At 38.9% G+C, this 15,098-nt stretch overlaps 1 protein-coding gene, 1 non-coding gene and 1 pseudogene across 2 annotated transcripts; all 3 read left to right on the top strand.

Annotated features, from left to right (window-relative positions):
* Positions 1–5,245: 5,245 nt before the first annotated feature.
* LOC114827221 (small nucleolar RNA snoR97) lies at positions 5,246–5,346 on the top strand. Its single transcript, XR_003776439.1, has one exon. It is a non-coding gene; the product is annotated as a small nucleolar RNA snoR97 (small nucleolar RNA).
* Positions 5,347–6,272: 926 nt separating this feature from the next.
* LOC108174098 (G-type lectin S-receptor-like serine/threonine-protein kinase At2g19130) lies at positions 6,273–8,668 on the top strand. The gene is given in 5 exon segments (XM_070805426.1): positions 6,273–7,487; positions 7,489–7,709; positions 7,807–7,912; positions 7,988–8,159; positions 8,390–8,668. Coding segments are annotated over 5 exon segments (1,818 nt in total). The 5' UTR covers positions 6,273–6,405; the 3' UTR covers positions 8,627–8,668.
* A 3,068-nt stretch (positions 8,669–11,736) lies between these two features.
* On the top strand, positions 11,737–15,064 carry LOC139187667 (G-type lectin S-receptor-like serine/threonine-protein kinase At4g03230; annotated as a pseudogene).
* The last annotated feature ends 34 nt before the right edge of the window (positions 15,065–15,098 follow it).

The raw sequence follows: 15,098 nt of genomic DNA on the forward strand, positions 1-15,098 counted from the left end.
CGTATTTTCATATAATTTCATTTTCTGGGAAAATCAATAGTATATAGGTAATACGAAAACAAAACTGCCCACTCACTGGTAAGTCGATGGGTCGTAACCCCCGTGACGTCCCTAGATGTGCTTGTCCTCGGGATAGGTGTCACCTATATGTGAAACAACTATAAAAATGTTAATTAAAACACATAACCGACAAATCGAAATAACTTCTCACACGGTGCTCAATTTGGGTATGTGAATATACCACATCGACCTACTCGTCGTCACGAACGTCGAGGAATTTTTAAAATAATTTTTTGACGTGGCATGCGCCAGGGCAGGCACGGGGACACGTGCCCCCCACGCGCGTCTTCTTCCCTGGGTTCGCCGGACTGTGTTTTCCGGTAGCCGGAAAACTGGGGATTTTTCAATCCCCTTGTTCTCCTTCATTTTTCACCCATTTTCTTCATATTTTATGTCAAAATGAAGCCCTAAGCATGTAGTTTCACAATATACTACTTTTAAGGCTCTAAAAACAACTAAATCCCACAGGAAAACTTCCAAGAAAAACCGGCCAAAATCGAACCTAGTGATTCCAACGTCCAAAACCTTCAAACGAAGCACTCCGAGCTTCCTTGGGACCTCACTAAGCTCACTATAAGCTTAGAATTCCCTGAAATGCAACATATCACGATTGCATGAATAGTGACATAAAATGGGGGTTCGGGTTCCACGTGATTTCGAAGGTTTCACTTCCTAAAAGTAGCACCAAACGACTCAGGAGGTCGAAAGGATGAAGAACCATACCTTTTTGGCTTCGATCCGTGGAGTTTTGATGTCCTTGGTCCATGTCCGTACAATTTCGAAGGGTGAGGGAGATATAACGGGGAAGAGAAAGGGAAAGCACAGGGGAAAGGGAGAGAGAGAAGACTGAGTGTGTGTGGTCCACCCTAAACCTTAACCACACAAATAACAACCCATTAAGCTAATAAAATTTTCCAAACTTAGGAAAATAAACTTTATGAACAAAGTATGTCACACACTCACCTTAGTAACGTCAAGGGCAGCATCGTCATTTCACGTCCTCGAAATATATATTTCCGGAACGGGCTGTGACAAAAACATGGATACATTCTTCAAAATCACAAAAAAAGAAAAAGATATTAGGCTTTATAATATTAGTAAATTTCTTCAATTAAACTTGACATGAATACATTTTAAAATCAAAGAAAAAAGAATGTACCCATATAAGTTTAAAAATAGATTAGAAAAAAATTGAATATATTTTATATAAAAAAAGGTACATTTTACATATAACAAATTGGTATATTTTAGAATGAGTACATTTTAAGATTAAAAAGTTTTATATGAATGGGTACATATAATTAGCATGGGTACATTTAGCAAAATAAAAAGTACAAATACAAAAATATATATGGGTACAAATACAAATAAAATTTTAAAAGAATATAGGCACAAAAAGAAATTAATATATAGGTACAAATTAAAACTGAAAAAAAAATGGTACAAGTTAAAAAAGAATTACAAATTAAAAATGGATACAAACTAAAACTAAAAATATATGATAAAAAATTTAGTCATAAATATAAATATACTAATTGTAACATTTTTAACATTAAATGAATATATTTAGAAATAAAAAATATTTTATTATTGAAATAATTAATGATGTTATTAATACCAAGGACCTTGATAAAAAATTGAAAAGGAATAAGATTTTAATCAATGAAGTGGAAAAAAGAAAGGATGAGAACCTAATTTCTCCTGTATTTAATTTGCTCTCTGTTTTCTCAGCAACAAAACATGCCTTTTGAGGTTGTTAATTCTTTTCATGTGATCTTTCACTGTGGAAAAGAATCCTCACCTCTTAAGTTACCCTTTTGCTTGATTAGCTTGAAGGCCTACAATCAGTTTACATATTCTGTGACATCCCACATCGCTCAGGGAAATGATCCTTAAATGTATATTCCTATCCTTACCTAGCACGAGGCCTTTTGGGAGCTCATTGGCTTCGGGTTCCGTAGGAACTCCGAAGTTAAGCGAGAAGGAGCCAGAGCACTCCTATGATGGGTGACCCACTGGGAAGTTGCTCGTGAGTTCCCAAAAACAAAACCGTGAGGGCATTGTCGGGGCCCAAAGCGGACAATATCGTGCTACGGTGGTGGAACAGGCCCAGGATGTGGTGGTCCGCCCCGGGCAGGGATGTGACAAATGGTATCAGAGCCAATCCCTGGCCGGAAGTGTGCCGACGAGGACGTCGGGCCCCTAAGGGGGGTAGATTGTGACATCCCACATCGCCCAGGGAAATGATCCTTAAATGTATATTCCTATCCTTACCTAGCACGAGGCCTTTTGGGAGCTCATTGGCTTCGGATTCCATCGGAACTCCGAAGTTAAGCGAGAAGGAGGCTAGAGCACTTCCAGGATGGATGACCTACTGGGAAGTTGTTCGTGAGTTCCCAGAAACAAAACCGTGAGGGCGGGGTAGAGGCCCAAAGCGGACAATATCGTGCTACGGTAGTGGAGCGGGCCCGGGAAGTGATCCGCCCCGGGCCGGGATGTGACATATTCCAAGTACCTTGACATAGATCTACTACTAAAAGGGTCATGTTGAAGATTTACAATAGTTTACCAAAGCATGTGTTTTTACCTTTTTCTTTTGTTTGAATTGTTCGATCCACATTGATAAGATCAAAATCTGTAAGCCCTTAATCAACCTACAAGTAACACAGAGGATAGAGAGGAAGAGGGAAGGAAGATGAAGGAGCAGAGCTCCAGATATTTTTGTATTTAATTTTTTTCTTGTAAATTATGTTCTGATTTGTTTCCTGGGAGCTAGGCTCCTTTTAAATAGTTAACTAGGATTAGGGTTTCTCATCTTTGTTTTTAAATCACCATTTTCTAATCTTTGTTTTTAAATAGTTAACTAGGATTAGGGTTTCTCATAAATTGTTTTAAATAATGCCAGCGGAAAACGACCTTGCTTGAGCCGTTTATACTACAACAACCTTGTTCTCTTGCAAGTATTTTGTTTGATTTTATCCCTACTTTTGTAGGTGGTAAAATACCTATCAAGTGACGCCACTAAAACTATGCACACAATACAAAAGAGAACCTCTTGTTAGTTTGGCAGGTACATTATGTTTCAATCAAAAGAGAGAGAGATAATGTGGTTTAGTAAGCATTGGATAGATCATGTTTGTGGGAGTGGTAGGTGGTCTTGTTCATTGCTCATTGGTCATTGCTTGCTTTATTACCTGATTTTTCAAAAAATTATTGCATGGGATGGAAACATTAGGTAAATTGTTGTGTGTGTCAATGTATGTCAATTTTGATAAAATTACATGTACATATGTTGTATGAGTCAAATTGATGAACATCATACGTTATACAGTGCATGACGACAATTGATAACACTACGTAATACTCTAGCTATTAACATTAAAACATTTCCCTAAAATCACATCGTTCATCACATTTGCATCCACACATAAGCAAACGTGAAAGACGCGACATTGATTGATATCAAACGTAATACTAAGGAGACTAAATTTACAAATTAATTAATGTGTCACCAATATGAAATGAGCATGCTTACCAACGTTTAACCAATAATTTAATCATCAACTTCCATATCATTTAGTTTATAAAATTTAGTTTACAATTTAATCTCCTTAGTATTACTTCAATAATCACGTTACTGTCCGAGGGAGTGGAGTGGGACCAACTCGGTTACCTCATCGGTTCATCCTGTAAAATAACTAAACTTAACAAGTGCCACGTGTCCGTTAGATAATGACTAATTTCATTTTATTTTTGTTAATTAATGAATATTACAGTTGCTCCGCAACTCACTCTTTTCTTGTTGAGTGACTTGAGGAAGCAGTCTCGTCTCACTTGATCAGCCTCTCAATTCTGGTCAACTTTTTCCAAATGACGATATTGTCCTTCTTCACCAGAGCTTCAAGAGCTTTCAATGGCCGCCCTGTAGCCTCCAAGCTTGTGGTGCTTTGTACTATCAGGTTCTCAATTTTCTTGCTTACCATGAATTGGGTTGAAATATTTTCCATCATAACATATAAAGACACATTCTTTTAAGTTTTTTTTATTTTTCGATGAAGTATCAGTTATTTTCCTAGCTTAAGCAAAATGTCATAGATCTACCACTAAAAGGGTCATGTTGAAGATTTACAATAGTTTACCAAAGCATGTCTTTTTACCTTTTTCTTTTGTTTGAATTGTTCGATCCACATTGATAAGATCGAAATCTCTAAGCCCTTAATCAACCTGCAAGTAACACAGAGGATAGAGAGGAAGAGGGAAGGAAGATGAAAGAGCAGAGATCCAGATATTTTTGTATTTAATTTCTTTCTTATAAATTCTGTTCTGATTTGTTTCCTGCGAGCTGGGCTCCTTTTATACAGACTCCACTCCTTAAAATGCCAGCTGGCATATTTAGCAATCCTTAATAATAAAAACTAACGCATAAAACATTCAATTAAATCTCTAAATCACCGATTAAGACAATCACAATTGAGACCTATTTTGGGTTCATAACACACATTGTCATAGGCAAGCAAATGTAGACCAAGTGCATTATTTCTAAAAAAAATGAAGAAAACTTCGCTCGCTTGACCTCATTCTCGATCATAGTTTTTCTGTTTTGATTTCCGTCTGGATTATTGGAGTAGTGGTAGGTCTCGTGGCGTATGCAGAATTGCAGTCCAACGTTGGCCCTCCTATTGTCGATCCTAATCATAAGACAAATTAATGAAGATTGGTCTCAAATCGAGACATGCATTATCGACTGCTCTTTTCTTTCTTAAACATTATTTACTTGATCTACAAGTCGTGTGTGTTTAACTTTTATGTCATGGCAGAGAAATGGAGAGATCCAATATTGGGAAGCAGAATGCGTCAAGATTGATGCAGCAAAAAAATGTTTCCATGCGGGCTAATTTTGACCAAAACTTTGGTGGGAAATAAGGAATTTTCCCTTGAATATGACTACTTGGTCATAGCATTAGGAGCACAAGTGAACACTTTTAACACCCCTGGTGTAAAGGAGAACAGTCATTTTCTGAAGGCAAGTCCGATCCCTTGCGCAGGGAGAACCTACTCGTGGAAACTATGATCGCTTGACAGAAACGATGTAGCTGAGGCATTGTAATCATAGTTCTAGGATTCGTGTTTTTGTTGGTTTTTTTGTGTTGAAATGTTGGTTTTGAGTTTCAACTCTACCCTTACCTTTTTCGATCGGGTGTAGGGTCTGAAATAACTCATAAATTGGAGTGTTGTCTATCAGCTTCATCTTGTGTTATTGGTCGAGACTGGAACAGCACTACATCTAATCACACTAATTTTGTTTCATTTATGGTTTTGTGATTCATGTTAAATTTCATCTAAATTTATGTTGGTGGTGACATCTTTATGCTCAATTGCTGCAGCTGGACTCTTTTATTAATTGAATTGGGTTTAAGTAAATTATATAGTAATAATAATTTCTAAACCCTACAGGACCCACCTCGTCTCCACTGATTATGTTCTTGAGAGTACCCTAAAAAGGAACATTTTCTCTTCCCAGCCGTTTCGTCCGTGGATTCTCTTTCTCTTATGATTTTGTTTTTCGAATGCAATCGAATTAGCTGCTATATGGACCCTTTCCTATCTGTTGTTCCCAGCGCTTTCCCAGGCCAAGCTGGAATTAAAAAAATAGGAAGGCAAAGCTCTGCTAATCTTTTTGTTTTTGGGGGATTTAGATTTTGTAGTGATTAATTAGTTTGCAGTAGAATCAAGTGGTACGAACAAACATCGACACAAGAGGATGATTGATGGAGAAAATGACGTGTGGAAATCATTACCTTCGATTAGTCATGTGTTGATGGGTTCAGATTGTACAATCTTTTGATTGGAGTTCAGACCAAAAACAGACTTAGACTTGTAAATGAATCTTCTTGTAAACTTTGTGGTACTGCGAATTTGAAAATTTTCAACATATCTTTGTTTTTTGCGATCAATTTTTGTTAGTAAAACTTGTATTGATGGGAAAAGATTATGATAATTAACAACATTTAAGCTCAAACACTCTTGAACCCCATTGAAATAACACATGAACCATAATTTGTTGCAAGCATGTGTGATTAGTATGTACATTAGCTTGCAGTTGAAGCAATCTCACTCCAACATTTCCTAATCTAACTTGAAATAACACATCAACAATGGTCATGCCCTTTCCATACGTTGTACTTTCTACGAAGACTAGGTTCATATGCCAGCAACCGTGTACGAAGGGTTGAATACTTGACTTAGTTGACTTGCAATGATCACCACAAAAAGGGCATATAGGTTAAGTTCCAGTAACATGCATACGGTAAATCTTTGCCTGCCTGCTGAATTCTTTGTGCAGCCATGAATACCAAACCAAACTCAAAGTTCGTGTTCTCCATTATTTTATTATGTGCATTTCTCGAGTCCCATGTTTCCCTTGCAGCTGACACCATCAGTGAAAACCAATCTCTCTCGGGCGATCAAACCATTGTCTCTGCAGGTGGGATGTTTGAGCTAGGTTTCTTCAAACCAGGTCAGCTTTCAAACTACTATATAGGCATATGGTACTCCAAGCAAGTGGCATCTGAGATGACCGTTGTTTGGGTAGCAAATAGGGAAATACCGGTATCTGATAGATTTTCTTCCGTGTTAACCATCTTAGATGGTAATTTAGTTCTCTTGAACATGTCCAAAATCCCGGTTTGGTCAACAGATTTAAACTCCACTACCAGTTCTGGTTCTGTACTAGCAGTTCTTTTGGATAGCGGAAACCTTGTCTTGATAGCCGGCTCTAGTAATAATACATCAGAGCCTTTATGGCAAAGCTTTGATCATCCAACCCATGCTTTGCTACCAGGAGGTAAACTTGGATTCAACAAAATTACAAATCATACCCAATTTGTCACTTCATGGAAGAATTTGGAGGATCCTGCACCAGGTCTTTACTCTCTTGAGCTAGCTCCGGATGAAAGCAATTCATATATCTTATTGTGGAATAGGTCTAGACAGTATTGGACCAGCGGACCATGGAATGAAAGTCTGCATACTTTCAACGTGCTTCCTGAAATGAGGATAGATCATAACTTCATTTATAATTATGTTACAAATGAGAACGAAAGTTATTTCACATATTCTTCTAACAATCCTAAAATTGTATCTCAATACTCGATGTCTGCCTCAGGACAGATTCAGCTACTATGGATGGAGAATTCCAAGCAGTGGGAATTGTTTTGGTCTCAACCAAGACAGTGTGATGTTTATGCTTCTTGTGGGGCTTTCTCCAGTTGCAAACCCACATCCTTCAACTACTGCAAATGTTTGAAGGGCTTTGTGCCAAACCGGCAGAGTGATTGGGACTTGCAGATTTATTCTGGTGGATGTTCAAGAAGAACCAGTGTGACGTGTGGGAATGCTACGGGAGATGGGCTTCTAAAATTAAATAGAGTCATTGCCTGATAATTGAAAATATGATGGTACTCTTAGTATCGAAAGTTGTAGATCAGCCTGCTTAAATGAATGCCAGTGCACTGCTTATACTTATGGCAGCAGCAATGCATGTTCAATCTGGCATGGAGATGTCTTGAATCTGCATGAAGTTGAAGCAAATGAAGGTGATGGAAGTACTTTATACGTCAGAGCGGCAGCTTCTGACATCAAGGAAAAACGTAATAATAGAATGATTATTCGTGTTGCAATTAGTGGTCATTGTTTTGGCGCCATTATCTTGATGTTGTCAACAAAATCTTTTTCTTCTCTTTGCAGGTGTAATTAAGCCGTCCCTTTGGATTGCAATAGTCTCAACAATCACTGGTTTAATTGTTGTCGTTTTTGGCTGTTTCTTATGGAAGAAAACTACGGGAAAGAAAAGGTACTGCTACCACCGATCTCATCTCTCTCTGTGTCTTTTTCTCTCAAACGTGTTCTAATACTATGACTAAAACAGAAAGCATAAGAAGAACCATACTGAGAGTAAAAGTAAATTTGATGTTGGAGGTGGAGGTGGAAAGGATGATGCAGAACTACCGATCTTCGGTTTAAGGGCTGTAGTAGCTGCTACAAACAACTTTGCTGAAGCTGATAAACTCGGCGAGGGAGGATTTGGCCCTGTTTACAAGGTGACACTTCCACCATGTGCTTTAAATACAAGTACATTTTTCTTCTCCTGAACACCTTTGTTTATTTCTGACCTAAACAAATATCCAAGGAGAATTAAAGGACAAAAATAAATAGGAGTGTGCAGGAGAAAAAAGCTGTCCAAAAATCATTCCCCCTTTCGAAAATATGATTTTTTTTTTCTTTGAACTTCAAAAAATGTTCTCTTGTGCGCTTTTCTTCCTCTGTACAGGGAATTCTGGCTGAAAGTCAAGAAGTAGCCATTAAAAGGTTATCAAAAAGGTCAGGCCAAGGACACGAGGAGTTCATGAATGAATTAAAACTTATTGCCAAGCTCCAACATACCAGTCTCGTTAGGCTCTTGGGTTGCTGTCTTGAAGATGAGGAAATGATATTGATCTACGAGTACATGCCCAATCGGAGCTTAGACAAACTTTTATTTGGTAAATACAAGCTTATGACTTATTAATTCTTTGTTTCTGCAAATTATTTTCTATTGATGTTTTGATGTCTATTTCATATCATTAACTGTTACAAGATCAAAAATACATATAGAGGAAGAGACGGGAAAGTAGAAGGGAAAACGAGAGGTGGAGGACAATGACAGCCCAAGCACTCATGGTGACAGCCAAAGCACTCCAAAGCACTCATGGTGACAGCCAAAGCACACATGGTGATGGCCTCCACCCTACCTAACTTAAGCCACTAACTTAACTTTACAATTATGAGGGAACATTATCACTTTAATTATACTAGCACTAAGACTAGACAAAAGCTTGCATTATTCTTCCAACATTTAACCCTACTTCCAATAATAACTTCCAATACTCCCCCTCAAGCTGGATCCAGAAGGTTGATGGATCCAAGCTTGGAGAGGAGCCTTTGAAACTGATGAGAAGCCAGAGGTTTGGTCAATATATCAGCCAGCTGATCGGAGCTTTTTACATAATGCGTCTGAATCACCTGCGACTGTACTTGTTCACGGACATAGTGGCAGTCGACTTCAATATGCTTCGTCCTCTCGTGAAAGACGGGGTTTGATGCTATGTGCATGGCAGCCTGATTGTTACAAAATAAGGTCATTGGTTGAGCCGTGAACACACCTAAGTCACATAAAAGTTCTTTCAGCCATATTAGCTCACACGCGGTTGGGGCCATTGCACGATATTCAGCTTCGGCACTTGATCTTGCGATGACAGTTTGTTTTTTGCTCTTCCACGTGACCAAGTTTCCACCAACAAAGGTGCAGTAACCAGTGGTGGACTTGCGATCGATGGCGTTTCCTGCCCAATCTGCATCGCAGTACCCCATGATTTGAGTGTTGTCATTCTTCGCCATGAGGATGCCACGACCAACGGACCCTTTCAAGTAACGTAAGATCCTTTTGACAAGGTTCATATGCTCGATGGTGGGGGAGTGCATGAACTGACTGGCGATACTTACTGAATATGAGATGTCCGGTCTGGTGATCGTTAGGTAGATCAGCTTGCCAACAAGCCTCTGATAGAAGCTAATATCCGAGAGTGGCGTGCCTCCCAAGTCAAGTTTGAGCTTGCTATCGAGAGGGGTAAGTGCAGGCTTAGCATCACTCATATTAGCGTCCTTGAGTAGGTCCATGACGTATTTTCGTTGATTAAGAAATAGTCCCTTGTGAGAATATGCCATTTCGATTCCAAGAAAATACTTCAACACCCCAATATCTTTAATCGCAAATATTTGTTGAAGTGACTGTTTGAGTGTGGAGATTTCTGCAACATTATCACTTGCAATTATTAAGTCACCCACGTATATCAACACAACTAATTTGCTCACATCTCCTGTGCGAACAAATAATGATGAATCTGCATTACTCATTTTGAAACCAACACTAAGAAGGACGGAACTTAGTTTTGAATACCAAGCACGAGGCGATTGCTTCAATCCATAAATCGACTTATGCAACTTACACACCAAATCAGGCTCTTGGCTTTGAGGGTGTCCTGGTGGCAATCTCATATAGACCTCTTCTTTAAGATCACCATGTAGAAAGGCGTTATTCACGTCCATTTGGTACATGGACCAACCCTTATTGACGGCAATAGACAATATGACCCTAACTGAGTTCATTTTTGCAACAGGAGCAAATGTTTCTTTGTAATCCACCTCAAATGTTTGAGTGAATCCTCGAGCCACCAGCCTGGCTTTATGCCTCTCAATCGAACCATCAGAATTAAACTTGATCTTATAGATCGATTTGCAGCCCACTGCCCTTTTTCCTTTTGGAAGTTTGGTGATGCTCCAGGTGTTGTGTTGGTCTGGTGCTTTGAGTTCATCTCGCATTGCTTCTTTCCACACAACTTGGTTATTAGCCTCATGAAAGTTTTGAGGCTCACTGTGACTTGAAATGGTGTTAAGAAAGGCAGCATGAGATGGAGTTACCTTTTGATACGACACGCAATTGGAGATTGGATGTCTCGGTTTATATGTGACAAAATCTTGAAACCTCGTGGGAGGTTGTCTATCACGTCGAGGATTGCGTCGAGGTACTGGGAGAGTTGTCTCATCCTCGTTTAAATTATCAGCCACACTTTGAAGATTTTCCATGTTGCCGCTGTCATCATCATGTACAGAACCATCAGGGTGAGTGCCTTCATTGTTGACTTCAGTGAGAGGTGTAGGAGATTCATCAATGTTGTCATGGTTAGAACCTCTGTCGTTTGAAACATCTGGAGTGTTGATTCTTGGTAGAGGAAGTAGGTCTAAGAAACACCCCCCCTGACTTGTGGCTTCATGTGATTTGCTGAAAAAAGGGTTAGCTTCATGGAATTGTACATCTTTGGATACAATTATTTTTCTCATTTGAGGATCATAGCACTTGTATCCTTTTTGTGTTGATGAATAACCAAGAAAAATACATTTGAGAGCTCTAGGGTCCAATTTATCTCGATGTTGTGGCTGAACATGAACAAAACATACACAACCAAAGACTCTAAGATGTGAAAGTTCGATTTTTCTTCCTTTCATGACTTCAAGTGGAGATTTAAACTCCAAGACTCGGCTAGGAAGTCTATTGATGACGTACACAGCCGCCATGACTTCTTGTGACCAAAATCTCTTTGGTACATTCATTTGTAACATTAATGCTCTCGTTTTTTTCCAGTATGTCACGATTTTTCCTTTCGGCTACACCATTTTGTTGAGGTGTACCAACACAACTTGTTTGATGCATGATACCATGCTTGCTCAAATATTGTGACATGACATGGGACATATATTCGGTGCCATTGTCAGATCTTAAGGTTTGAATTTGAGAGGAAAAATGGTTCTTAACAAGGTTGTGAAAATCTTTAAAAACTTCCATCACTTCACTCTTAGACTTTAAAAGGTACAACCATGTGGCTCTAGAGAAATCATCAACAAAGATTACATAATACTTATAACCATCAAACGATTCAAACGTTGGTCCCCATACATCTGAGTGAACTAGTTCGAAAACTTTACTAGTCCTAGATAAGGATGAGTTAAAAGGCAATCTAGTGGACTTAGACAAATGACATGTTTCACACGAAATTAAATCATTCCCTAAGTTTGGAAACAACGATGACAAAACAGGTTGGGAAGGATGAGCTAAACTTTGATGCCACAATTGACTATCCTGGGATGGATTGGACTTGGCTTGAAATCCTCTGGGACAGCTCTTTGATATGTAATAGAGACCATCTAGGTAAAACCATTCACCAATCGTCTTCTTGGTGAGACAATCTTGAAAAATGACATTGTAAGGAGAGAAGATGGCTAAACAATTCAAGGTATTGGTGATTTTTCCCACATATAGAAGTTGAAATGGAAAAGAAGGTACATATAAGGCTACTGACTCAATTTTGCCCGACATTAAGTTGATATTTCCCTTTCCTAAAACCTTGGAACTCTCACCATTGGCAGTTGAGACTTGAGAAGGTTGTGAAAATTTTTCAAACGTGTGAAACTTAGAAACATGATTGGTCATCTGATCTGTGGCACCCGAATCAACAATCCAAAAATCATGCATCATATTTACTTTAAGAGCAGTTTTGAAAGCAGTCATGATACCTAGCATGTCATCTCGGGGTATGTGTTGTGTGTCTGTCAGAAAACCAGCGAACTTGCCTAGCAATGCTGTTGAGTTTCCATCTTCAAAACGGACCATCTGATCACTCTTATTCCATTCTTTCTTGCTTTGAAGATATGCTGCAAACTCATTTATGAGTGCAGCCGGATTTGTTGTGAAGCTCTTGAGTGCATCAAACCCATGTGAGGTTGCGGCAGATGTATTGTTGGCTTTGTGTGTTGCACGGTTCAGTCTTTGTGAGCCCTTGTTATCCTTCATGAACTCCGGCTTTAGTTCTGGATGTAAAATCCATCATGTCTCCTTAACATGACCAGTATAGTTGCAGTGTTGGCACTTTAAGTGTGGATTATTCACATTGTATTTTCTTTCGTTGGTTAGGTAAGCCCTTGCTTCAGTTACACTGGTCTTTGTGCCAATGTTCATAAACTTTCCTTCGTACTTCTTCACGTTGGATTGTTGCACATACACTGGTGAATGAAGGTAGTTCGGGGTTCATGAGTATGTGACTTCGTAGGTCTTCGTATCCTGAATCGAAGCTTGACAAGAATTGGAATATCTTGTCTTCTTCTGCCCTTTTCAGTAGTACCGACGCTTCAGTTGTATGAGGCGATACATTTCCAACTCATTCCACCTGCTCTTCATGCTGCCTAGAAGTTGAACAAAGGGCTTTCCTTATTGTTATAGGTTGGAAATGTCCTTCTTCAATTAAAACACACGTGCAGCATTATTCTGGCTGCCATACATCTCCTTGACTGTCTCCCATAGCTTGAATGATGATTCAAAATAACTGAATATTTTAGCTAGTTTACGTTCCATGGAATTTAGGAGCCATGACATAACTAGTTGATCCTTGCAAAGCCAGGTTTCATATGTTGGTGAGGAAGCATTAGGAACTTCGATGCTTCCATTTATGAACCCTAGCTTGGACCTTCCACCTAGGGCAAGACTCACTGCTCTCGACCAAGGTAAGTAATTAAACTCATTTAACAAGACCGAGCTTAATCTTTGATTTGGGTTGACATCCACCTCAGACAAAGTTAAGGAGGAAAGTATCTGGGAATTTTCCGCCTCAGACGAAGAAGAATTTTCTTCCGCCATATCGGAGATGGAGTACGATCAGATGGTGGGAGTGCAGAAGCAGGTTATTTTTCCTGCTCAGATACCATATTGATGTTTTGATGTCTATTTCATATCATTAACTGTTACAAGATCAAAAATACATATAGAGGAAGAGACGGGAAAGTAGAAGGGAAAACGAGAGGTGGAGGACAATGACAGCCCAAGCACTCATGGTGACAGCCAAAGCACTCCAAAGCACTCATGGTGACAGCCAAAGCACACATGGTGATGGCCTCCACCCTACCTAACTTAAGCCACTAACTTAACTTTACAATTATGAGGGAACATTATCACTTTAATTATACTAGCACTAAGACTAGACAAAAGCTTGCATTATTCTTCCAACATTTAACCCTACTTCCAATAATAACTTCCAATATTTTCCTTGTGTGCAAATGTCATCTACTGCAAGATGCACATTATGCCCTGTGTCCAACATTTTATCTAAAATGAAAAGAAAAACACTTGCTCATCTTTCTTCGTGGTTTGTCCTATCAGATGCATCTGAAAAAAACTGAACTAAATTGGGGATGACGTTTTCGAATTATAGAAGGCATTGCTCAAGGAGTACTTTATATCCACAAGTACTCGAGATTGAAAATCATCCACAGGGACCTAAAAGCAAGTAACATATTGTTGGATGAAGGCTTGAATCCCAAAATTTCAGACTTTGGAATGGCAAGGATTTTCGGGATAAATCAGATTGAAGCAAATACAAATAGGGTTGTTGGCACATAGTAAGTCTACGTATATCTGGTACATGTTTTCATTGAAGTAATGTTCTATTGCTTACTTCTCTACATACTGTCAATTCATGAGTAGCGGCTACATGTCACCCGAGTATGCGAGATATGGTCATTTCTCTGAGAAATTAGATGTATTCAGCTTTGGAGTGTTGTTGTTGGAGATTGTAAGCAGAAAGAAGAATGCTGTTTTTTATCGCTTTGAACATTCACCAACTCTTGCTGGATGGGTAAGTACTGAAAAATGATTCTAAAACTCATGGTCATCCTTTCTTTAAGCCTTCCAAATTCGCAAATGACCGTAAACTCAACATTTTAATCAGGGATGGGAGTTGTGGAAAGAAGGAAGAGGAATGGAGGTGATTGATGAATCAGTAAGGGAAACATGCCAGCTCTATGAAGCTTTGAGGTGTATCCATGTAGGGTTTTTGTGTGTTCAAGAAGCTCCAGCTGATCGACCAACAATGTCTTCGGTAATTCGTATGTTGCAGGGCAATGAATCTACATCTCTTCCACCTTCCAAAGAACCTGCCTTTTCAACACACAGAAATTCCAGTCATGTTCGCTCTTCTCAAACGCCTACCATTTATTCCCACAATGCAGTCACCATGAGTTTGCCAGAAGGTCGATAGGCGTTGGAAGAGCAATGACTGGCAAGCAGTTGAGAAAATAATATAGTATATTAGAATAAACATCCCGACAACTAGCAGTTTTATACAAACACTTCGGGTTCAATTACACATTACTCGAGCTGTTTGTGCATTTTATGGTTTTTGCCCATCCAAACTAAACCTATAATAGCAGCATATTAAATTTATGTTGTATTTTTTAGCTGCAAATGTGGGTGTAACCGTACTTCTAGATATGTTCCCGCCACACCTCTTGGTGCAACCGTATTTATATTAAATTAAAATGGAATGTCACTTGTATCAAAAGAATAAAGAGGAGATTTTTTTTACATATTCCAACTTTCAGAAGACAAAAACTAAAAA

The sequence above is a fragment of the Malus domestica genome, chromosome 09, assembly GCF_042453785.1.
Source record: "Malus domestica chromosome 09, GDT2T_hap1".
Taxonomy (NCBI): Eukaryota; Viridiplantae; Streptophyta; class Magnoliopsida; order Rosales; family Rosaceae; genus Malus; species Malus domestica.